The 25,403-nt window shown below is 41.3% G+C and overlaps 1 protein-coding gene across 1 annotated transcript; it reads left to right on the forward strand.

Moving 5' to 3' along the window:
- Window positions 1-711: 711 nt before the first annotated feature.
- Window positions 712-25,403, forward strand: LOC134602479 (E3 ubiquitin-protein ligase RNF14-like). Its single transcript, XM_063447399.1, has 8 exons — window positions 712-776; window positions 8,325-8,485; window positions 15,827-15,978; window positions 16,201-16,707; window positions 16,946-17,174; window positions 17,624-17,805; window positions 19,420-19,541; window positions 22,648-25,403. The coding sequence occupies exons 2-8, from the start codon at window positions 8,332-8,334 to the stop codon at window positions 22,694-22,696; spliced, it is 1,395 nt and encodes a 464-aa protein (XP_063303469.1). The 5' UTR covers window positions 712-776; window positions 8,325-8,331; the 3' UTR covers window positions 22,697-25,403.

Raw genomic sequence — 25,403 nt, forward strand, 5'->3', positions numbered from 1 at the left:
TTATTTTACTCCTTGTGCTTTGTGACCTGTAACTACCAAAAAAAATGAAAATCCCAGACACATTATATATTCTGTAATTCAGAACAACTAAATGAATTTATTTTTAATTACTTTCCTTAACCTGCACTAATTATGTACACATTATTATTGCAAAAACTGTAAAAAAAAAACACACAAAAATTCATTTTTTTGCATATTTCTGTATTTTTTTTATAATAAATAAGCATTTATATATATATATATATGTTACATCAAATTAAAGCCCTTTCTGTCCTTTAAAAAGCGGTATATAATATGTGTCGGTGCAATAAATTAGTAAAATGCAAATTGCAGTTGAACGCAAATAGCAAAAAATGCTGTTGTCATTAAGTGAAAGACAAGCTTCGGAAGCTCTGTCCTTAAGGGGTTAAGGAGTTAATGTAACTGTGAAGCACTTTGGGCAACAACGTTGCAATTAAATGTGCTATATAAATAAATAATAACAGTTACTCTGCCCACTCCAGTTGTAGACTACTGGTGGAGGCAAGAACACTTCACACAATTTCCCCAGAAATTGCAGCTTTTCTAGTTATTATTATTTTAATAATTGGCCATTTCCCATTATTCTTGCAGTATTTCTGCAAATCTTATCTTGCCATTAATCCTACCAGCCTGCAGGTGGCAGTATCTCTAAGCAGTGCTTACCAGATTGTGGTTGTATCCCCTTTCTAGCCGGTATACGTGTGCTCTATGGGTGAATGAGGAAGTGAGGCTGCCTGCAGACTGTCTGTCCCCAGGTGAGAGTTATATGGGACTCTTCTCCTGCTCTAAGGGAACTCTGACCATTATCGAGTCTTAGTGTGTAGATAACACTGACACAGCACACATGGCTAAAGTATAGACCTGTCACTTACAGGGAAGGGGTTTGACGAGCATGTCCTGTCCCATTAGCCGAGCAGTAATATTAATATTACTGATTATTTAAGGTGTTTAAAGGGGGAGGAGGGGTGTCATGCAGGCCTGATAGGAAGTTACCAGGTTATAGCAGCACTCATACAATGGCCACTTGAACTGTGTGTATACATACTGCCCAAGAGAGGTCTGCACTGGCCAATTAAGACAAATACAATGCTGCTAAAAATAATTCCATGAAAATGCAGCACAACATTAAATGTTTTCAACAATACTCTATCAATGATTGCACTCTAATGTAATCTCATACAACGTCTTAGGGGGATATTCTGTAAACCGTGAAATGTGTTTACCATCGGAGGTGAAAAAAAAAAAGGCAATTTGTTTCTCCTGTGGCACCCCATGTTGAACCCATTTGTTTTGTTTTTGTTTTTTGTACCCACTTTTGTTATTTACACTTACTGATATAATTACATGCTCTCACGTACACATTTACAGTTATTCATTAAAAGGTTGCCCCAGCCACCATGAACACTTCAGTGATTTGGTAGGAGCCTGGATCTGAAACACTGCACTTCCAGAGATATTTGCACTTGTGTGCTAGTTACACCCCCAGAAAACCTCTGTTTCGGACTGCCAAATGTCAATTCTCTGCAAAATGTATGTTGCCACACGCTGCCAATGGATGTAGCAATCTTTTCTATTGCAAAGAGCAAAGAAGATCTCAGTAAATTATAAGACCGATACCGATTATCGGATATATGACGGATATCGCCTCTAATAATCGGCTGAATGGATAATCGCTCTATCCCTAGTCTGAAGAGTTTTTTTTTTTTTTTTAATCATTTTACAAAAACGGCAGATTTCAGTAGAAATTGATACTTTTATAAATTAACCTTGTTACACCCTCCATGCTGTCAAGTAGACAAAAGCTCAGAGCACCTGCCTTGCAAAGACTTCTCATTGAGCTGCATTGGGAAGTTTGTGATTGAACAGCCACAGGAAGTCTGGGCTGGGTTAGAAGTGGAGGGCTTGCAGAGTCAGCAGACAAGATAAATGCATCCTTTGCAAGATATATAAAATATACCTAAATGAAAAAATCCATTATTAAATGCATGGTTTGGTGTGGGGTATATGTAAAATTAGGAGTTTTCTACCTCTGCTTTTTCCCATAATTGGTAAATTTGTTTTTGGTGAGCAAAAAGTAGTCCAGCACTTGTCCTCAATGTGTTTAAAAATATTTTGTTGTTACGCTTTGCGGTGTTGAAATATCTCTAAAACCAGAAACAATGCTATTACACTATCAATGGCCAAAATTAAATAAAATAAACCAATTTTTAATTATTCAATGTTTAATAGCATGTAAAATAATAATTGCAAGAAACTGGAAGGGAAACACTGCCTTCAGTATCAAATTGATAATAATTCAGTTGATTTATCAAATCAAAATGGAGAAGGACCACTGCAGGGCCCTGGATGATAATTTGAGACTATGGGTAACTTGGGAAAAAAAATTACTACAAATGTAAAGGCAATATGATTACCATTTGAAAAAAAAAAGTAAAAGAAATTGGAAATATGTTGAGGGGGGGGGGGGGTGAATGTTTTTGTTGTTCTGTCTACATGTTTGTATAAAATGTTTTTATATACTTTTTCTCTGTAAAAAAAAAAAAATCGAAAATTAATAATAAAAAGAGTTAAAAAAAAAAAAATAAAAAAATATTTTGTTGCTGACATCACCCATAGCAGCGTTTTAACTGCAGAGTCATTGTCAAGCTCATTTGGAGCAGAATTATTGTTATGGGTTTAGCCATTTTGAGATGTCTGACAGGCACAGGTATGAGAGGTGTAGGGACCGTGAGGGAGGGTTTGTTAAAGGTCGTTGGCCGTGTACTATATAACGCTTACTAGCGTGTAAAAGCAGACTTTGCAGTCACTCTGGCTCACCCAGGAGGGATGGAATTGCTATAGCAGATTCCAGTAGGCAGCAGTTGTACGGGGGCTCACCCCTTGCCAGAATACTCGTTTAAAACTGACTGGCAGTCCCACTCCCTAAGGGTTAATATACCCAGTTGAACAGGTCCCTGTGAGAAAATATATAAATAACACTCACGTTTGTAGTAAATAACTGTTCAAAATCCAGAGCTTCCACTTGTTGCAGGATTATCCAACACACCAACAAGATGGCCGCCGCGGGTCTCGCGAGGTCTTGGATAACTGTCTCTTTAAATCCCTGCGAAAACTTTTTGGGATACTGTGTAAGTAATATTGCGTTCGGCAGATTTGTTCTTCAAACAAACAGCTGAACGCAATCAGGTGAATGAGTGGTGTAACCACACGAACGGGTGTTAAAGAGACGTTCGTGAGTTTTTAAGCACGTAATTGGTACAGCATTCGGCAAATTTGTTCTTGAAACAAACAGCCAAACGCGAAAGGTGAAGCTATGGGCTTCGGGGCAATTCAGACAAGGCTCTGTTCATGGTTATAAACTCCAGAACTGGGGAGGGATTGCCCGGTCCGTGCGCACAGACTTCACTGCGGACAGCCCGGGGGGAGGAAGCTGGGGAGGGAACGAGGTTCCACGCCAGCCCAGCACTGTAGCCAGCACAAGTGGATGAATGACGGTAAGGAAATGAATCGCCTGTTCCGTTCACACAGGAGTTGTGTGAATAGCACGGGCAGTATAAGGGAAAGTGGCGAACGTAGCCACCGGGGAGGGGGAATATCCTGACAGGCTGCCTCCGATTATGAGAGTAGCCTGGGGGGATAATTATGAGGTAAAAACATGCAGGATTGTACTGTACACTAGTTGGGGACCTAGCAATGGATCCTCTACAGCCCCTAGTGAAAGCAATATACAATATACGGTAGCATATATATACACAATTACAGAAGTAGTACTCTGACCTGTTACTTGTGATGGAGCAGCAAAGAAAGAGGAAATGATTGGCTATGCCTGGACTTATATATACTCTGACTCACTCTGATTGGTTCTTTGTTTTTACTGGTTTTTCTTTGCTGCTATGGAGTTAGTAAAGAAAGTTAATGCAAAATACGAAGCCTCCTGTCATGTTATAAAATTAGAAGTTCTTTCATAAAAACAGCTTTAGAAATATACACTCCTCAAGCCATTTTTAAAAGGAGAGCTTCTGATTTGCTAAGACCATCAGTTGAACAATGGCACTGTTAAATGGTGTAGAAGTGAAGACTTTAGGGTTAAATCATTCATTAACTGTTTAACCCAAGCATGTCAAATTTAAAGGCTAACACGGGCCAATAAACAAGGTTTAAGTTGGCCGCAAAAAAAACTAAACTTTTTTTTTTTTTTTTTTTAAACGTAGGTTTATTTCGAAAAGTACAGTATAAAAATATTGTCTAACTGGCGCTGGACGTCCTCACGCTCACAGGGCTTCAAAGGAAACACAAAGAACAAATTTATGTTTTATTTAAGGAGACGTGCATTTGTAAATAACTAATGTTTCAGTCCAACTACCATGACATATTAAGAAAAACTGGGTAATGGGACTGAAATTGTGAATATGTGCTGTTGCACAGCTGTTATATAACAACTTCACTACATCTAATTGTCCCCATAGTCACCCCAAAATTACCCTAATCCTCCCATATTACCTATTTCTAAATCTTTATTTTGTGCCCGGACCTAAGCGCCGCCATCTTTGTGTGGGTAGATGAAGTTCCTGTAGGTCACGTCATCTGCCCACACTAGATAGCGCTGTGAAATTCCTGTGCATACCCAGTTAACCCCTTAAGGACCAAACTTCTGGAATAAAAAGGAATCATGACGTGTCACACATGTCATGTGTCCTTAAGGGGTTAAACACTTGGGCATTTGCCACGAGAAATTATTCTATTCATTCATTTGTCAGAAAGACGAAGGAATGAATAAAAATTTCAGATGAATAGCAGTGTTCGTTTGTTCGTTCGTTCGTTCGGTTTATTACAAGGAGAGAGCTACCGGCACGCAGCTCCATCCTTGTAAAATGTAAAAATAGAAGCAGCAGGGAGATGTGTTCCCCGCCACTTCCTAAGCCCTCCCCCATGTTCTTCCTCACTCTATGGGGGTCAATATGACCCCCACATTAGCATAAGGGAGATTTAAATCTCCCGAATGCCCCTACTCACTGTGCTTTGGCTAGGGGCATGTCTACTAAACAGTTTGTAAAAAAAAAGATACACCCCCTTACAACATGTGACCCCATGGTGGGGCATCTATTAACAAGCAGCGGGGGGGGGGGGGGAAGGCATAGTGCCCCCCCCAATCCTCACCTGTGCCCCGTAAGTGGGGGCTATGCAAATAAACAGGGCTCCCCCTTGGCTTCCAACCATGAGCAGCGGGTGGGACGCCTAAATGAAAAGGGAGGGGGGGATATGTTGTCCTCCTCCCTGGCCCCCACCCATGAGCGGCGTGTGGGGGCCCTAAAAGACAATGGGGGCCCTGATAGACAATGGGGGGTGAACTCCACCCATTAGCGGCGGGTGGAGGCCCTAATTGAAAATGGGTGGGGGGAACAAATCTATTGTCCTCTTTCCGTCCCCCACCCATCCATGAGCGGTGGGTGGGGGCCCCAAATGAAAAAGGGGAGGGACCTATTGTCCCCCACCCATGGGCGTCGGGTGGGGGCCCTAAAAGACAAAAGGGGGGACCTAATGTGTGACAGGTGGGGGCTAAATGTAAAAATACCTCCCCCCCAGGGGTGACTAATGGTCCCCAAGCCCCTAGTCACCCCCCCACCCAAAAAAATTTTAAATAAGCCCTACCTACCCACCCCCTCACCCTAAAAATAGTGAGGGAGGAGACAATAAAATGAAATACCCGTAAAACTATGAAAAATAACTTACCATTTGATGTCTTCTTTTTTCTAAAACCTTCTTTTTTCAGCCCCAAAAAGGACAAATAAAAATCCATAATAACCGTCGAACTTATAAAATAAAAGAAAAACAGAGCGCCCCAAAAAATCCCAACGCTAAAAAAAAGATTCCATCTTCACCCAGCAAGGGCACCGTGCAGACTGAGCTCTGCAGGGCGTTGAAAGGCTTATAAAGCCTTAAAGTACTGAATGCCGTCTTAACATGAATGAACAAAGTTTTAGTCTAATTCTGTTAGGACGAAATTTGGTAGTTTCGCTGGCGTTCTGTCTAAATAATAGGACCTTCGGGAATAGTGAAAGGAGGTCCCTACTTTGTCTTATGTTTTAAAGAAAACTAGATCAGATAGGAAGAGAGGGAGAGAAGAGGAAGCGATTAAAGAAAGGTGAGTTCGGCATGACAGTGCTGCTTTAATACACTGCCCCTCCCCCCCCATTCTAATTCACTTCCCACAAATCCAATACATTGCACCCAAATTCAATACACTGCACCTCCCATTCTAATACACGGCCCCTTAATCTTATACACTGCCCCTCCTTCTTCCACTCTAATTGAATACACTGCCCCTCCTCCCAGCACTCTAATTTAATACACTGCAAGGACCCAATGTTGTTTATTTGAAATATATACAAAAATATTTATTTGAAAAACAATGGAGAATTGTTCTTGACTGGTGGCTTGTCTTGTGGAATAGTGGAATTGTTCAGCCCTTCGCAGCATAGTGTTCAAGTAGATTTAAAGGGATCCTATAGTGCCAGGAAAACAAACCCATTTTCCTAGCACTATAGGCTCCCGGAGTGCCCCCTCCCGCGGGGCTGAAGGGGTTAAAACCCTTTAGCCACTTACCTGAATCCAGCGCCGATGTCCCACGCTCCTCCTCCGCTGATGTCAGATGGTGGGGGAGACCTAATGCACATGCGCGGCAATGCCTACGCGCACATTAGACCTCCCCATAGGAAAGCATTATTCAATGCTTTGCTATGGGGAAAATCTGATGTTGGAGGTCCATAAGGATAAAGATAACGGACCAAAATTATGTTTGGATTCCGGAAATTGTGTTGCTTTTTCAAATGTAAAATGTACAGATTATCGGCGTCAGCGCTGGAAAAATTATATTGACCCATAACTACACTGAATTTATTTGGATGTTCTGTGAATGTTCTTTTCTTTCCTCCCTTATTTCTACTATTTGATTTGAGATATTTATTTTATTTCTCATGTGTTCATTTGAGTATCCCCTTAAAGGGACACTGTAGGCACCCAGACCACTTCAGCTAATGGAAGTGGCCTGGGTGCTGTGACCATTTTGAACCATTTAATCACTTTTAGAAAGCTACCCCAGCACATCTGAGTAGAATATTCATTGGCTCACCTCCCTACCTTTAGCTGAGCTCCACATGCGGGGACTCGTGGGGTGGAATGAAGTGAGGTTACCATGTGGTGCCTCATTGGATGGCAGCTGGAGTTTCCAGATGCTGAAGGCAGCGTGCGGTGAATGGGAGAGATGAGTAAGTTATCGGCAAATTACAAGGATGATACCGATTTTATATCAGAAATATGCTGAATATTGGTTTTAATAATTGACGGAATCGATAATAGGTCTATCACTATTATGGGTTATGGGGGCAGTACTCACTTGCCCTATATGATACTCACATATTGTGACTCTTGATACTTTAGATAATTTTCAATGATCTCGCTTTCATGTCCATCAAAACCAGTTGTGAATTCACTGCTAGTCTGTAGTAACAGTCCCCTGTTTAAATATGTAAGCAATTCCTCCGCATGCATGCTTGCATTTCTTCTCATTACTGTTTGAAGAATAGGATTGTTTGAAGCTCATAGACACTCCTTTTATTTTTACATTTATACTTAAATCAAGGGATTACAGTGATAGGAATACAAACATGCACATCCGTTGCGCCTCCTTGGCTGACATCATCAGAATTGAGTATCTCAGCCAATCCAAGTCTTTCCCATAGGAAAGCATTGGATTGGCAGAGATTGTCAATTCTGACGGTCTCAGCCGGGGGAGAAGGGAGCAGAGCCAAATGCCGCCCTGGCCAATCAGGATCTCCTCATAGAGGTGCATCTCTATGAAGAAAGTTCAGTATCTCCATGCAGAAGGTGGAGTCACTGAATGCTAGTGCTACACACTATGCAGCACTGACCGAGGAAGCACCTCTAGTGGCCGTCTGAGTGTCCCTACGGAGCACTGTAAACAGTGCCTTTTCTCTGAAAAGACATTGTTCCCATGAAACTGCCTGAAGGCACTGACTATAGACACCAGATGTAGTTGTTCTGGTAACTATAGTGTCCCTTTAAAGATATGTTTTTTAAGATTTTGATTACCCTGGAGTGCCTTTTGAAAATAAATGTGCTCTTAATTTACTTAAGTGAATAACATTATTTACCCTTGCACTACTTTACTCAGAGTGAACCTGTCCACTTTCAGAAATGTTAAGCTTATCCTCAATCTAAACCTATTATGTACATTTAGAAGACTAACAGAATACTGTGTTGTTTTATTCTCCTAATCTGTAAAGCTAATCAATGTCAAGCGAAGACCAGGAAGCACAGGAGGATGAATTACTAGCTCTCGCTAGTATTTTCCCTAAAGATGAATTCCGGAGAGCAGAAACTTCAAACGGAGGGAAAATCCAAGTGTGCCTCGAGTTACCATCTAACTTTGAAATATCTATCAAAAGTGAGTGTTTGTCTTTACTAATGTACAGAGCCTCTTGAACATGAAGATGTGTGGGTTACCCTATACATATAGAGTGGAAAAATATAATTGAATTGAATGGTTATATACATCGGCTTGGAGAAAACATAGGGAATATGAGATTTGCTTGCCAGAGCACTCTGATTGGCTTAGAAGCCAGTGGTCAGACCACTACTGAGATTTTAAATCATCTAAAAACCTTTACTATATTTGAAATCTTATTCCTTGTGGGGCTGTCATGGTATATTTTTTTTGTTGCATTGCATCTTGCTTAATTTTTTCTTATTTTTATTTATAATGTCTGGATATTATATTTTTGTTGTTGTTGTTTTTGGGGACTGAAGAAACAAATATTTAAACATAGAATGTGACGGCAGGTAACCATTTGGCCCATCTAGTCTGCCCAATTTTCTAAATACTTTCATTAGTCCCTGGCCTTATCTTAAGTCTACGATAGCCTTATGTCTATCCCACACATGCTTAAACTTCCTCACTGTGTTAACCTCTACCACTTCAGCTGGAAGGCTATTCCGTGCATCCACTATCCTCTCTGTAAAGTAATACTTGACAAAATTATTTTTAAACATTTGCCCCTTTAATTTAAGACTATGTCCTCTTGTTGTGGTAGTTTTTGTTCTTTTAAATATAGTCTCCTCCTTTACTGTGTTGATTCCCTTTATGTATTTAACATGAAAAGGAAATAAGATGTCTGATGGGTGAGAGTGATAAATAAGGTACCTTTTATTTAAATGGAAGGTGGCCAGGGGCATGTGGTCCCCTAGTCGCAGAAGGGAAGAGACTTAAGGACAATTTTTCGGAGGGGTAGACATTGATCTGTACACACCCATTATTTATGCCCATTAGGTGGGGCATGGGGGAAGAACAGACCAACTCCCCCTATCCTTTTAAATGTCAGATTTTGCATTCCAAGTGGCCCTGTACGTAGCCGGATGGTTTTGCCCCATTCGGTAAAACTGTTTCAGTTACTCATGGTGAGTAAAAAATGGGTCGCAAGAGAATACTGAGAACGGGCAGCAGCTGAAATAGCCTGCCCTTCGGTCGGTCCCCGCTCAGTTCTCAAGCTGTTTTTTGCTCATCTTGTGCATTACAGAGAGAACTTCTCTGAAACATATCAGACTGGTCCCATCCATACGGGCAGTCCAGATCCGAAATGCCATCAAGTTCCCTCTGCACGAGAGACACAGCAACCCCAGACGATCGTTTCAGCCTTGTTAGGCATCATCAGTGAGGCATAGCTGATATCTCCCTAGGCACCGTGAGCAAGGGGTCCACGTCTGGATTATCCCTTTAAACTTGTGGTGAGTAAAAAATGGGTCGCAAGAGAATACTGAGAACGGGCAGCAGCTGAAATAGCCTGGCATTTCGGATCTGGACTGCCCGTATGGGTGGGACCAGTCTGATATGTTTCAGAGAAGTTCTCTCTGTTATGGCACAAGATGAGCAAAAAACAGCTTGAGAACTGAGCGGGGACCGACCGAAGGGCAGGCTATTTCAGCTGCTGCCCGTTCTCAGTATTCTCTTGCGACCCATTTTTTACTCTGTTTCAGTTACTCAGTTCCATTGCGGGTGACATCTTCATCCTCTGATTGGAGAGTGTGAAAGTGCTGTGTGTACAAATGCACCCTCATAGTGGGTGAAGAATCTTGCATTGTGTGCACCAATATAAGCATGCTTTCACTGATCTATATTCAAATATATAAGATTTTAAGATTATTTTTTTAGGTTATCCATCAACTGAGATATAGCCATGCTTGATTTTACCATTATATTGCCTGAGCCAAATTGCATTTAATAAAAAGAGAGAATAAATATTGTAAGGGTATTGTGCAGACCGAGCTGGCCAAATAGAACCCTTTAAATGGTAATATTATTTTTTTTTTACGAAGACATTCTTATCTACTGCTCAGTGAATTGGATTTTAATCGGACACTGATGACTGTTGCAGGCTCTAGTATGTTATTATCAGAGCTGGATATGAGAAATCCCAAATTAAACACACTGTGCAATAGGGTAAAGCTAAAACGAAAGTTAGTTTCTTTTTTTATTTTTTTATTTCAGGAAGTGTGTAGGGTGGCTGTGTGAGTCTCCAAGGCATGTGTGGGTAGCAGAGGCGGCTCTCTAATTAGGCGATTTAGGCGGCCGCCTAAGGCCTCGCGCTGATGGGGGCCCCGCGGCCGCCTAAATCGCCTTAGGGCTGTGTGACAGGTCGGGTCCTCGGTCACTGGACCACCAGGGATCCTAAGGTATTTATGCCTGCCCCAGCCACCCCACCACCACTGCCCCAGCCACCCTCTGCCCCAGCCACCCCACCACCACTGCCCCAGCCACCCTCTGCCCCAGCCACCCCACCACCACTGCCCCAGCCACCCCACCACCACTGCCCCAGCCACCCCACCACCACTGCCCCAGCCACCCCACCACCACTGCCCCAGCCACCCTCTGCCCCAGCCACCCCACCACCACTGCCCCAGCCACCCTACCACCACTGCCACAGCCACCCCACCACCCTCTGCCCCAGCCACCCTCTGCCCTCCTACTACCCTGTCACTGTCCTCCTACCACCCCCTGCCCTGTCATAGCCCCACCTACCGCCCCAGCCACCCTCTGCCCTCTTACCACCACTGCCCCAGCCACCCACTGCCCCAGCCACCCCACCACCCTCTGCCCCAGCCACCCCACTGCCCCAGCCACCCCACCACCCTCTGCTCCAGTCACCCTCTGCCCCAGCCACCCCACCATCACTTCCCCAGCCACCCTCTGCCCCAGCCACCCTACCACCAATGCCCCAGCCACCCCACCACTACCCTGTCACTGTCCTCCTACCACCCCCTGCCCTGTCATAGCCCCACCTACCGCCCCAGCCACCCTCTGCCCTCTTACCACCACTGCCCCAGCCACCCACTGCCCCAGCCACCCCACCACCCTCTGCCCCAGCCACCCCACCACCACTGCCCCAGCCACCCTCTGCCCCAGCCACCCCACCACCACTGCCCCAGCCACCCACTGCCCCAGCCACCCCACCACCCTCTGCCCCAGCCACCCCACCACCACTGCCCCCGCCACCCCTCCTAATCCTGTCACTCTCACCCACTGCAACCATACAATACTCCTTGCTTTGCCACACCTACCCTATTGCATTAACCCCCCCATCAACCTGTCAGACTCACCTTCTCTTGCACTGTCACACTCACCCCCCCGACTCTGTCACTCATCCTCTATCAGTCTGTCCCACTCACCCCCTTCACCCTGCCACACTCACCCTATTACATAAACCCTTACAATCCTGTACTCCAACTGTGCAACACTCACCCCAAACCCTGTCACACATAGGTAGACAATGCCAGATACACTCATATATACATACACCGGCACTTATGTATACACGACTGCAAGGCTATGTAACCATACCCCTCAGTCATGTATAAACGATTGGCATAATTGCTAATTAAATTTGTTTATTGCAAATTAAGTTAGTTTGCATATTATGCCATAACTACAGTCAGAGAGATCATAATGCGGCGGCACAGGGAGCCGCTACACTGCAAGCCTCTGAACGATGATTACAGAGACTAGCTCTCTGTATCCAGCGCTGCAAGCTCGTCCTTAAATACAACAACAGCACCTTATACACACAATGCAACCCCTATTTTTAACTTTAGGTGTTAGTGGGGGCCTCATGTTTGAGTTTCGCCTAAGGGCTCACAAAGTCTAGAGCCGCCACTGGTGGGTAGGGTAGCATAAATGGCAAGAGAAATTTCATTGAAATACCAATGAAGTCTTTTTGAGGTTTTCATAAAGATTACATAATTCCTAAGCCCGTGGAGCTTTTAGAGGAAACAACATTTAAAAACTTGTGTACCTCTCCAAAATTAGTGGGTTGTCACATCTACGACTTGATTCACAATGCCAACACTGTCCTGTGCTGTACTGGTATTTACACAATTGTGGTTGAGACAATTAGATGCCAAGATCTCCCAGGAAAAGTGGGAATGATTATTCACATACCTACCTCAATATTATTTTACATCAACTTCCACTCTGTATAAAAAAAAATATATAGACACTCCCATATCCCCCACTTATGAAATGCAGTCATGAATGGAGAAAATACATGAATCTTCTGGCCATGCATATTATACTATTTGAGTGGGGCATCTGCTTTTACATGATCTGAGATGTGTTGACACCCATCACTGCTCTGACATTACTGAGCTTTGGTTCTTCTTACCTACCTGTGACCCATGTGTGTAATCTGTGTAGGCTGCTTTTGTTTTGTAATTTATTATTTTGTTGTGTTGTTTAATACGTTCGCTTTGCTCCCCATCAAGCATTACTTTGTCCACATTGCCTTTATATTGTGCACTTCCTGACTGAGACTGCTATTTTGATTGTTCAGGCTCGCTATCAAGGGACTGACGTAGGAGCTAATGAAGCTGAAGCTTCAGGCCCATGCCCATGCCCATGGGGTAGACCCATTGATTAAAAAAAATAAATAAAACTTGTGTGCAATGACTGATCATGAATTAGTTAAAGGACCACTCTAGTGCCAGGAAAACATACTCGTTTTCCTGGCACTAGAGTGCCCTGAGGGTGCCCCCACCCTCAGGGACCCACTCCCGCCGGGCTCTGGGGGGAGGAAGGGGTTAAACTTACCTCTTTCTCCAGCGCCGGGCGGGGAGCTCTACTCCTCCTCCTCTTCTTCCTCGCGACGTCATCGGCTGAATGCGCATCATAATGCTTTCCTATGGACGCTTGCGTGCTCTCACTGTGATTTTCACAGTGAGAAGCACGCAAGCGCCTCTAGCGGCTGTCAGTGAGACAGCCACTAGAGGCTCTGGAGGCTGGCTTAACCCTCAGAATAAACATAGCAGTTTCTCTGAAACTGCTATGTTTATAAAAAAAAGGGTAAAAGCTAGCTGGACCTGGCACCCAGACCACTTCATTAAGCTGAAGTGGTCTGGGTGCCTAGAGTGGTCCTTTAAGATAAAGCTGACTTTGCTAAATGTGCAAATGTCTCTAACGGTGTGGCATGTCTTATTTCTACACTCATCCACCTTCCTTTTTCTTTGTCTATTTATCAGAAGCTTCTTCCTGCTAGTAAGAAAGGAAGGAGAGGAGTGGGCAAGTGAGTGCTGGGAAACATCAGACAACTGTCCCCCGAAAGCATAGAGCAAGCGCCTCATAGGATGTGTTTGCGGCAATCTCATGGTTCTTAAACAGTGCTATCTGCCTAGTCCACCCTTAGTTGGCCGGCAACCTGGCATGCATTCACACCAGACTGACCTTACAATTCTTCGGACGGAACTGCTCCCTTTTTCTGCGTGGGTCCGGCTCTTTGGGAAGTGCTAGTGAATGCATCATGGGCCAGCCTTCTTTTATGCCGCCCACCGGTGTCCTGCTCCATAGGACGCTGATGCTGGGGGAGTATGGATTTGCATAGGATATATGTATTTTTATAAATGCATACTGTGAGTTTCCTGCATGACACTTGGGGGTTATGACTGATTCAGTTTTTTTTTTGTCAATAAGATTCTGTAATGAGGCCATCAGGTTGTCAGCACCAGGCACAATGGTCTCTTAATCTGTCTTTGCTTGCACGCCAACATTGTTCTCTTTTCTTCTCAATGTACAAGGCTTCACCTACCACAGTATTATGTATGCTTTAGAAATAAAAATAACAAAAATTATTTCTTTGTGTAAAACTTGAACATTAGTGCTTGTTTTTTTCCCCCTAACAAAAGTTATATTATTTAAATTCAATGTTGCTAAATTTGGGATAAAATAGCTAGTGACTCTAGCCAAGTCAGGGAATTTTGGCATACATATTAATCTATGTTAATAGATATGCAAAAGAGGTGTGTAGAAGAAGATAAAGGTCTAGCTAGCTGAGTGCCTCGATTAATATTTTTGTTTAGTATTTACAGATGAAAATGAAGGAAAGGGGCCACAGTTAGGAAAGAGGACACGTAAGTAATTTGTTACATGTGAGTTTACAGAGGAAGATGTTCTATTTCAACTGTCAAAAGTAAAAACAAATAAGTTGATGGAGCCAGATAGAATACACCCAAAGTTATTAAACAAGCTTAGTGGTGTAATAGTAAAACCATTAGCGGATTTATTTAACCAATCATTGATAACAGGAGTAGTCCCAGAAGATTGGAAGTTAGCGAATGTTGTGCCCATTCACAAGAAAGGTAATAGGGAGGAGTCAGGCAACCTTAGGCCCGTAAGCCTTACTTCAGTAGTGTGGAAAGTAATGGAAACCATGTTAAAGGATAGGATTGTTGAACATCTAAAAACACATGGATTTCGAGATCAGAGACAACATGGGTTTACTTCAGGGAGATCATGCCAAACTAATCTTATTGATTTTTTTTGATTGGGTAATTTCAAATAATAGATCAGGGTGGTGGAGTAGACATTGCTTACCTAGATTTCAGTAAGGCTTTTGACACTGTCCACATATACGGCTTATCAATAAACTGCAATCTTTAAGTTTGGATTGCAATATTTTTAAATGGGTTAGGCAGTGGCTGAGTGACAGGCAACAGAGGGTTGTAGTCAATGGAGTATATTTGAAGCTTGGGCTTGTCACCAGTGGGGTACCTCAGGGATCTGTACTTGGACCCATTCTCTTTAATATTTGTATTAATGATATTGCAGAAGGTCTTGATGGTAAGGTATGTATTTTTGCTGATGATACCAAGATATGTAACAGGTTGATGTTCCAGGAGGGATAAGCCAAATAGCTAATTATTTAGGTAAATTAGAAAAATGGTCAGATATGTGGCAACTGACATTTAAGCCTGCCTATATTTAAAAGAAGAAAAATTACCCAAAAAATTACCCAACAAGGACATAGTCTTAAATTAGAGGGGCAAAGGTTTAAAAATAATATCAGGAAGTATTACTTTACTGAGAGGGTAGTGGATGCATGGAATAGTCTTCCAGATGAAGTGGTAGAGGTTAACATAGTGAAGGAGTTTAAGCATGTGTGGGATAGCTATAAGGCTATCCGAGACTTAAGGTAAGGCCAGGTACTAATGAGAGTATTTAGAAAATTGGGCAGACTAGATGGGCCAAATGGTTCTTATCTGCCGTCACATTCTATGTTTCTATTTTGGTGTAATGTATGCAGATTCGTTTTCATATCATTACACATGGTGTTTTGCAAATGGTCCCCAGAGTTTTAGGTAACCATCTCAGTACTAGTACTAGCCCAAGATTAGTACATATGACTCCTTGAGGTGCAGGAACAAGTATTTAGTCTCTGTCCAAGTTTACCTTTTGTCATTTCTCCAGGTAACGCTGCAGAAAACATCTTCATTGAGGACTTTAAGGACACACTTTCCTACCTACCACCAATTGTGCTGAGTTTTGAATTTCCTTCCGATTACCCATCAACCTCGCCTCCGAACTTCACACTCAGCTGCAAGTGGCTCACACCCAAGCAGGTTAATTAGATTTATTTACAAGTTCTAAATATAATATTAATTTCATCACCCCGTAAGTAGTTGGTCATAGTGAAGATCTGTGAAATACTTGTTTCAGATCATAAGCTGTCAGTGCACATGTCCCAAGATGCATCAGAAATGCTACTTATCAGCTGTTTTGGAACTTATCTTCCAGCGTGCCTCAGAGATTTTCTGATTGGTTAATTGTTTTACTTGTTTCAGCTTGTTAAACTTTGCCAGCACTTAGATGAACTCTGGAAGGAGAATGCAGGATGTGTTGTCTTGTTTGCTTGGACTCAATTTCTAAAGGAGGAGACACTTGAATACTTAAGCATCCAATCACCCTATGAGATTGAAGTGTGTCCCAATTTGTCTCAGAATGGACTTGCCCCTGGGGAAACCGATCTCTGCAACAATGCAGAATCACAAGAGGATGGGGTCTATGACAAGAGGGCCATACAGGATGCGAAGTCTGTTTCTGCCCTGATGAAATACATCTTGGAATTCAACGAGTCTCAGCAAAAGAAATGCTTTGATGGCAAATTGTACATGTGCAATATCTGTTTCTCAGAAAAGCTGGGCAGCGAGTGCACAAATTTTAAACTTTGCAATCATGTCTACTGCAACATTTGCCTCAAAGATTACTTCGAAATTCAAATCAAAGATGGCCAAGTCCACTCTCTGAACTGTCCAGAACCAGAGTGCTCCTCCACAGCAACACCTGCTCAGGTAACCCCAAAGTTTTCTTAATATACCAAATACCACAGTTATGTTCCTTTGTGCTATGCTTGAATTTGGTATTTGGACTGTGTTGGCCCACAGATACTAGAAAGCCTAATGCATTCATGTTATATGCATTTTGTTAGAGCGCTCTGAAAATGTGATATAAAATTGTCATTGTTTAGATTATTCATTTTATACGTAGATAGAATAATGGAAGTAATCACCTCTGCCTCTTTGCGTGTAGGTAAAGGAACTGGTAGAAGAAGAGTTGTTCAGTCGTTATGACCGTCTCCTCCTGCAGTCCAGCTTGGATCTCATGCCAGATGTTGTGTACTGTCCTCGTCCAAGTTGTCGGGCACCAGTCATGCAGGAACCAGAGAGCAATATGGGTATTTGCCCCTGTTGCCATTATGCCTTCTGCACGCTCTGTAAAATGACCTACCATGGAATCTCCCCATGTAAGGTAACAGCAGGTAAGTAAATTATGAATCAGATCTTTTGTGTTCTTATTAATGCCATTGTGCTGTCAGAAAGTTTTAACTGGTTCTCAAAGTGTTGAAGGCATTGTAAATGTAAAATCTTCACTTATTACTGATTAGAACAAATGAATCATCTATATTTTGAGATTAGCTTTTAGCCAATGAATAATTTCCAAACTATGTATACTAATGCTGAACATTTAACTTATAACAGAGCCAGATAAGTGTTAGTACTTTTGTATATAGCTTGCCTGTTTTCCACTGGACAGCAGTAGGCTACTCCAGGCTCCATAATATTCTCATTATTTATTTAGTGGTCAAATACATACTATCTTAAACACATTCTGATACATTAAAGTCTGATAGTATAATCTGCATGTTGGTACGCATGCAGTTTTAAACACATTTAAATGTATGTTTTGAATTATTTTTGCTTGTTTCAGCAAAACTCCTTGAGTTGTGTTTAGAATATCAGGAAGCAGATGATGCCACAAAGAAGTTTCTGGAGTTGCAGTATGGGAAGAGAGTGTTGCACAATGCATTGGCTGAGATGGAGAGCAAAGATTGGCTGGATAAAAATTCCAAGTATTGTCCCCGCTGTGGAACCCCTATACAGGAAAGTCATATATGCCTGCCTTTTGCAGGGTGGGTGGGATAATCTTTAGCTGTCAATTAGTATTCATAAAAGGAAACTTGCATTTAGATTTACACCTTCATGTCCAGTGTTTTTCTGTGTTCTTCTGTGTTCATTAACAAGGCCTTTTTGCTACTTTTGCTATGTGTTCATTCCATAGTAGTCACCAGAACAATTACAGGGTATTGTAGATGTTCTGGTGAGTGTAGTCAGTCTCTGTAGGCTTTTTGCAGTAAACACTGTCTTTTCAGAGCAAAAGCAGTGTTTACATTACAACCTAGGGCCACTCTTCAGATGGCTACTAGAGGTGCTTCCTGTCGTTTAATGTTTCCACCCTGTGCATGATGACACTGACCTTTACTCATAGAGACGCGTTGATTCAATGCATCGCTATGAGGAGATGCTGATTGGCCAGGGCGGTGTTTGGCTCTGCCCCCACCACACTCTGCCTCCTTGACTGAGATCATCAGAATTGACAATCTCAGCCAATCCATTGCATTCCTTCTGATGATGTCATTCACTTCTGATGATGTCAGCAAGGTTGTGGGAGAATTTCTTTTCATTAATTATTCCCCACACACAAACACTCACATGTATGTGATGAGGAGGGAGAGGCAAGGGACAGTACTTACAAGGTAATTCTTGGAAGCATCCGGTATTCCCTGCAATACAAAACTAGAGTGTTGTTGGGTGCAAGCCCCTAGATACAGATTTAAACTCAATCACTGGATTGGATAGTGCTATCTGCAAAAGGCACTGATCCAAGGATTGAGAAATGTATGAAAATCAAATTGTGATTCTTTTACACTAACCCCTTTAGAAGGACATTTAGGCAAATTCCCTTTTTTAATGCCTGTACCACAGACCTGAAGTTGATAAAACAACAACAAAAAATAGGTTGTGTTTTACTTTTGAGTCCCATGGATTCTAATATGGATTATATGAAAAAAATGTTCATCAATAGCAATGTACTAAACAACAATTGCATTCTATGCAAGGTTCGTTGCACCCTCTCCTGTGCTAACCCAGGATAACCCATGTGTTTAGACAAAGTTGGCTGTCTAGGATCATATATTCTAATTAAAGGAAAACACCAGGTCGATAACAATTGTAGCTTGCTGTTGTGGTTAGCTTGCCAAGAGTTCCCTGGCATCTCGTAAGGAGTTGAACTGGTTTGAATGCTTACCTGAACGGTTTGAATGCTTACCTGAGGTTTGTTGGGTGCTGCACCCTGCCTCCACCACCATGTTCCAAAAGCCAGAGATTCCTCAACAGGAACCTACGTTATGTTGCAGGTCATAGCTTATTGGCCGAGAGTGTCCGCTGATCGCATAACTTCTGTTTTTTGGGAAATGTTATTTGGGGCAAAGAATAGTACCCTGTGGACCTCAAGTAAAAAAGTCAAATCGGTCAAAAACAGTTTGAACCCGTACAAAGGAGGGCGCCGGGGCACTCGTGGCCCCATAACCAGTACAGCAAGCTATCATGGTTATGATGTCTGGAGTGTTCCTTTTAATGCAATTTTTGTTTTGGTTTATCCATCTATTTGTTTTTCCCTGTGATTCTAAACTTGTTTGTGCTTGTTTGCTCTTACAGAAAATGTACGGCTGCAACAAGATGGTGTGCACTGGTTGTAAACATTATTTCTGCTGGCTATGTATGACCATATTGACAAAAGATAGACCGTACACTCATTTCAATGATTCCTCATCAGGCTGCTTCAGTCGGTATGTGTAGCGTTCATTTTTAGCCAAAATGTAATAAACCCATGTTTTTATGATAAGAATTGATTTTGCCAAATATTTGTGAGCTTGTTTGACGACTACAGCTCGTTTGTTATTGCATGTATATTTTGCATGTGATATCAAGAAAGGACAATAATACCAAGCAATAACATGACACTGGGGCGGGACAATGTCACTTTTAAATTTAACCACTCAGCCTTGGTATTTAAATAAATTCAAGGTGGGCTTTCCACCTTGCTAACTTTGAGTGCAGTACATAGCTCTTCTATCAGTCTGGGGCCACTGACTGACCTGACAGACGGAACCATCAGGTGTTGAAAGATGACTGGGGTGCCTTTTTTTTAATTTATTGTTTGTTTGTTATTTAAAGCTGCTGGCTTGGGGGAAGAGGCAGAAATACCACGGCTGAGGGAGATTGCATTCACTTTGAATGCTGCACATAGCTTGTTTATCAGTCGGGGTGTTTGTCAATCGGGGGCCTCTATCTATGGGCCCTAGCTGAAAAAGAGAATCCTCAAAGGATAAAACTGCAATAATTACACTTGCAGGGTTAAGGGTGATGGGAGTTGGCACCCAGATCACTCCAATGGGCAGAAGTGGTCTGGGTGCCTAGAGTGTCCCTTTAATGCATTAAAGGACTCTGGACACCAGAAAAACTTCATCTCAATGAAGTGATTATGGTACTTGGAGTACCCTGTACAGTATAGTGTAAAACAGTAGTAATGTCCCCAGACACCCATCCACTAGGCTCTCATCCACTGCCTCCTCTTTGCTGCTCTGGCTAATACAAACACATTCGCTTGAATAGCAAAGAGCGGTAATAACCTGAGAGTGCCAGCTGACAGTCTCAAATTATCATTAGCTACCCATCACAAGTAAAGGTTAAAAAATGTTGCACCTTTTCCTGTAATGGGGTCCAGTGATAGGCTGAGATCTTCAATATAATAAAGGGACACTGCCTAAATAAAAAAATAAATAAAAATTACTGTTTAGTAGATATACCCCGACTGAAAACGTGTATGTATTTAATTATGCGTTTTTTCCATTGGAGTTCTATCTAAAACTGCAGATATCTTGTCTGCTGCCTTTGCAAGCCTTCCTACTGTAACTCTGCCCTGACTTTCTGTGACTGTCCAATCACACATTTCCCAATGTAGTTCAATTGCTGCCTCTTCAGTTCAGTGCAAATAAGCTAACCAAACCAGGAAGTAACAGGACCTGTTGTCTGCTTGTAATCAGGTAAATTTAAAAAAAGTGTACATTTCTACTGAAAACTACACTTATTCCAAAATAAAAAAAATAGGACAAACTTTTCAAACATAAAGCAAGCTAAAGTGCTTTAGGGGCTTGTAGTGTCTCTTTAATGTATTGTATGGTAAGGTTAGTATAAATGGGTTATTTAAAGCAAGCCTGTTACCATAGAGGTTATCATAAATGTTCCTGCATAAAATGCCATACTGTTTGCTTTTCAAACTGTACTGTAGTTTTGGAGAATTCAGAGTTATTAGTTGATTACTATATAATCCCTTCAAAATATCTCTTTCCTCTTTCGTGTCTGCTGTCTTTTTGCAAAAGCTGCAGAATTATAACCTCTTATTCAGAGCACACATTTCCTTTCATATAGTATATAACATCAAAGGACAACTGTCATCAAAATTTCACTTCTCCTTCTGCTCAAAGTTTATTACATTTAAAGTGGCTTTGTCACTTATCTTTCTCCAATTTATTTATTTTTCTTCACTCCTAATCTCTTCTCTTCTTCTTCTAAAATACATAAAGAGGCACAATAGGTACCCAGACCATTTTATTTCAATGAAGTGGTCTAGGTGCCATGCCACCACCCCCACATTTTGCAGATCAGCATTGTTCTTATTTCAGAACTTAAATGTCTCGATCGACTATCTGTCAGGCAGTCACTAGAGCCGCTTTTTGCAGAACAGCATTGTTCTCATTTCAGAGCTTAAGTGTCTCTATCAGCTGTCTGTCAGGCAATCACTAGAGCCGCAATGAAATAGCCATATGAAATTTAAATGGCCTCAGAGTGGCGTTTTGGTATGAGTGCACAATAGCCTTTCAATGTTTTCCTATGGGAAAGAATTGGATTAGCTTAAATTATCAACTGTGGAGACCGGCGCTGCGAAAAAGACGAGGTAAGTAAATTACCTTCCCTTTTTTATTCACCACTGGTGGGGTCATGGGCCAAAACAGCCAACAGGATACTATAGAGTGAGGAATCCAAATTTGTATTCCTAGAACTATAATGTTCCCTAAGGCAAAGTAGGGACTACTTTCCTCCTCTTGACAGGTTTTGTCACTTCCCTCAGCCGAGTGATGACTGTGGGGAAAAGGGTATTGTCTTGCTCATCGTCAGACAATATCTGTGGAGGCATCCACAGTCCTGCAGGATCCTCCATAGACATCATTGCTGTACTCTAACACAAGAGCGTGAGCTCCTGCCGAGTCAGGTAAGTAAATTTCGCCACCGCACAAGGTGACAGAAGGTGACAGAGCAAGTAAGTGTTATAGATTTTATACAAATGACAGGAGCAGAGAGATGATAACGGCTCTGACAGTGAAAATGTTTGGATTACACAGAGCGTAAGAGGATGGCTGTCTGCGCTCACAATTTGTTCCCAGTGTATCCGAGGGTTATGTAACAGACTGCATGATAACAGATCATTATATATGAGGTGGGGCTGCATGGGAAAGAGCAGGCAGATACACACAGACAGGGCTGCCTTATGCTGTGATTGTTTTGTGTAAACCTGCAGCAACAAGAAAGTTAGGTTGCGCAACATTCAATCAGATAAAACGGTAGAATCTGAACCAACGTGGCTGCTCAGCCAGATACAAATTTAAATGAGCTCTAAAAAAAAAATCAATAAATGTATAATTTGGAAAATCATCAATTTCTTTAAATGTAATAAACTTTCAATTACCGAGAAGCGACAGTGGCAGTCGTGCTTTAATGGTATTCAACTGTGGGTGACTTTCACAGCTTAGATAGTAAAGGGAGATTTATTTCAAGTGGGTCACATTTAACAGATGTCATCAGCATTTCCTAAAATCTTTGTTTCTTTGTTTGCAGGCTATTTGAAGGTGTCGAAGGTGAAGAGAACGAAGAAGAAGCAGACTAAGTAGTTCTCTCGATTGCCGTCTTTCACCCAAGGCCTTAATCCTCAAAGTACACTGTAGGCCACTATTCAACTAACGGGATGGAACAATGAAACTTTCTGACTTATAATGTGTTCTTATCAATCAGTGTGTCATTTGCTCTGAAAATGACAATTATTTCCCTTTACTTTCCTTGATTTCATTTTGTGAAACCATTTTTTGTCTAGTTTGCATACACTACTTCAGCTGTGTCTTAAAAATACTGTGGAAAACCTGAATGGATACATATTGCACAAAATAATTATACGATAATGGAAAAGACTGAAAAAGCAGGCATCTATTCACCAGATATAATATTCATGTTTTCGTGTAAGTTATGATACATGTTTCTTTAATTTGTTAACAAATCAAGAGTTCTTTTTCTAACAATCACTGATTATTTTTACTTTAATGTGGATTCTAATGGTTTTTTTTTTGGCACTATTATATGTGGTGTTGGTGTTTTAAAATGTGTGCAATATATTATTATTTTGTGTAAATGTAGAGACTATTTCACCTGATTGCCTTCTTTTCTTATTTGATAACCAAAATGTTTATTATCTGCCCTACTTTGTAATCTGATTGTCAGTCATCACTTGTAAGAAGAAGGACGCTATAAAGTTAAATTACTTTTTTGCCTTAGGAAGTGAAGCCCATAAGCTTAAATATTCTTTACATTTACACAAAAATAACTTGAAAATACAACTAATTAGGGAAAACGCATAGCATATTGACAGAGGTTAAAGCAAAATTGTTGTAAGGGATTATACTAAAAAAAATTTTTAAATAAAAAAAAACACAAAACCCAAGCCAACTGTATAGGACACAGTTCCCACTGATCTATAATGTCACATAGATGTTCTGAAGCAGATTGGTTTCATGACATTGCAGAGTGTAATAACAAATTCAGTCAATAATTGAATACATTTGTAATCACAGGAAAACGGATCCAAGCACTCCAAGGTTTAATAAAGGCAATTTGATTGGACCCAAGTGTCCAGGAACGTTTTGACCTAAAAAGCTTGAAAAAGACCTTGAAAAGGTCGAAACGTTGCTTAACACTTGGGTCCAATCAAATTGCCTTTATTTAACCTTGGAGTGCTTGGATGCTTTTTTCCTGTGATCACAAAATACATTGAGAAGCTGGCTGCTGACCCCTGGCCCGGATGCACCCATGTTGTGCCTGTGGAACAGTGCAGTTCTTGAATACATATCTGAAGGATGAATTAATATACCTCCCCAATATACCATGTGCCTCTTTAGAAACATAATACAATTCCTCCACACACTATTGCAAACAGTTAAGGTTAGCTTTCATAGCAAATGTTTTAGAATTACAACGTCCATGATGCTTTGCCATTCTAGAAGCTGGCAGTTTATCATGGGAGTTGTTTGTCAAGATCTGAGGCACCCCTGATTTATAGGAGAACAGTTATTGCACACAATTCAACTAATGTAAGAGCAATCGTCAGACCGTTTCAAATACTTACTGAGCACAGATAATAAGAGAAAGTTGGCTAGCTACCTGCTAGTTATCTCTTATCTCCTGGATTACCTCCTCACTGCTGTTGTGTATTTATTCTTTGTTTTGACAAAACCATTGCAGTTTGTTTGTGCAGTAAAAGAGTAATAACATAAATCTTTGGTTGTTAGATGTCTATATTTGCCTTAATAGCAAAAGCTGTATGCAGCCGTATGAGGAAATCAATATTGGATCTTTTATAGTGTATTACTTGTCCAAACTCGAGTGGCTCTTTCATGTTGTTACTTTATACTTCTGGACGTACAGGTTGATTCATTTCCTTTATGTTTGTAGAATATACTTAATAAAAAAAAAACACCATTTAGAAAGGGAATGCACTGATGCTCCTTTCTGTTTAAAATTTAAAATTTCAGCAAAAATCCCCAATGTTGTAGAACTACAACTCCCATGATGCTTTTTATGCCTTTAGAATGATAAAGCATCATGGAAGTTGTCGTTTTAAAACATCTGGGGACCTACCGTTTGAGCACCCCTAAGCTAAAACAACAAGATCAGTAGGTAACATCATCCTAGTATGCAATCACTTGCCATTTTGGCAAACACTATTGTCAAAGTGAAGCATAAAATATCACTATGAGACTTTGAACTGATTTAAATAGTATTAAAGACTTATACTGGTATCTCTTCACTGCTGAATCATCATATGGAAAAAAATATATTTAATAATGTGTTTAAATGCGAGATTTGTTCCTTTGGGAAAGATTGCTGTACTTTTCAGAAGTTATATTTTGTAATTCAGAAGCATTTACTGTTTTGCTCAAGTCTTCCCATACTGAATGTATAGATGGAGCTCATGCCAGTGATATTTTGTGTACCCAGAGAGATAAAAGGGGATTGTACTTAGATCTACAAGAATAGACCGTCTACTGTCACATTTGCTGTGGACTACAATTCCTATGATGCATGCACTGTAGTTTGACTTGAGATATAGTCAAATTAGAAGTGCAGATTGCCTACCCACAATCTACAGGAGCCCTGCACATTTTATTAGTGTGCTTACAGGGCAGTGTCAGGTTAACTTACTATCTCAATGGAACTTGACAAAAACAGAGCAGAACTTTAAATAATTATATTTAGAGTATGATATGTTTTAGTTCATACATCATCTTATCTTGAAAAAAAAATGTTTCATTTGAAGTTCCTGCTGT

The sequence above is a fragment of the Pelobates fuscus genome, chromosome 3 (assembly GCF_036172605.1).
Source record: "Pelobates fuscus isolate aPelFus1 chromosome 3, aPelFus1.pri, whole genome shotgun sequence".
NCBI lineage: Eukaryota > Metazoa > Chordata > Amphibia > Anura > Pelobatidae > Pelobates > Pelobates fuscus.

What these genes read in the sequence shown, in the direction of transcription:
- LOC134602479 (XM_063447399.1), top strand. Translation starts at nt 8,332, where the DNA reads ATGTCAAGCGAAGACCAGGAAGCACAGGAGGATGAATTACTAGCTCTC. An exon ending in CTTTGAAATATCTATCAAAA is followed by an intron (nt 8,486 to 15,826) that starts GTGAGTGTTTGT and finishes TCATTTCTCCAG; the next exon opens with GTAACGCTGCAGAAAACATC. An exon ending in CCCATGTAAGGTAACAGCAG is followed by an intron (nt 17,175 to 17,623) that starts GTAAGTAAATTA and finishes TGCTTGTTTCAG; the next exon opens with CAAAACTCCTTGAGTTGTGT.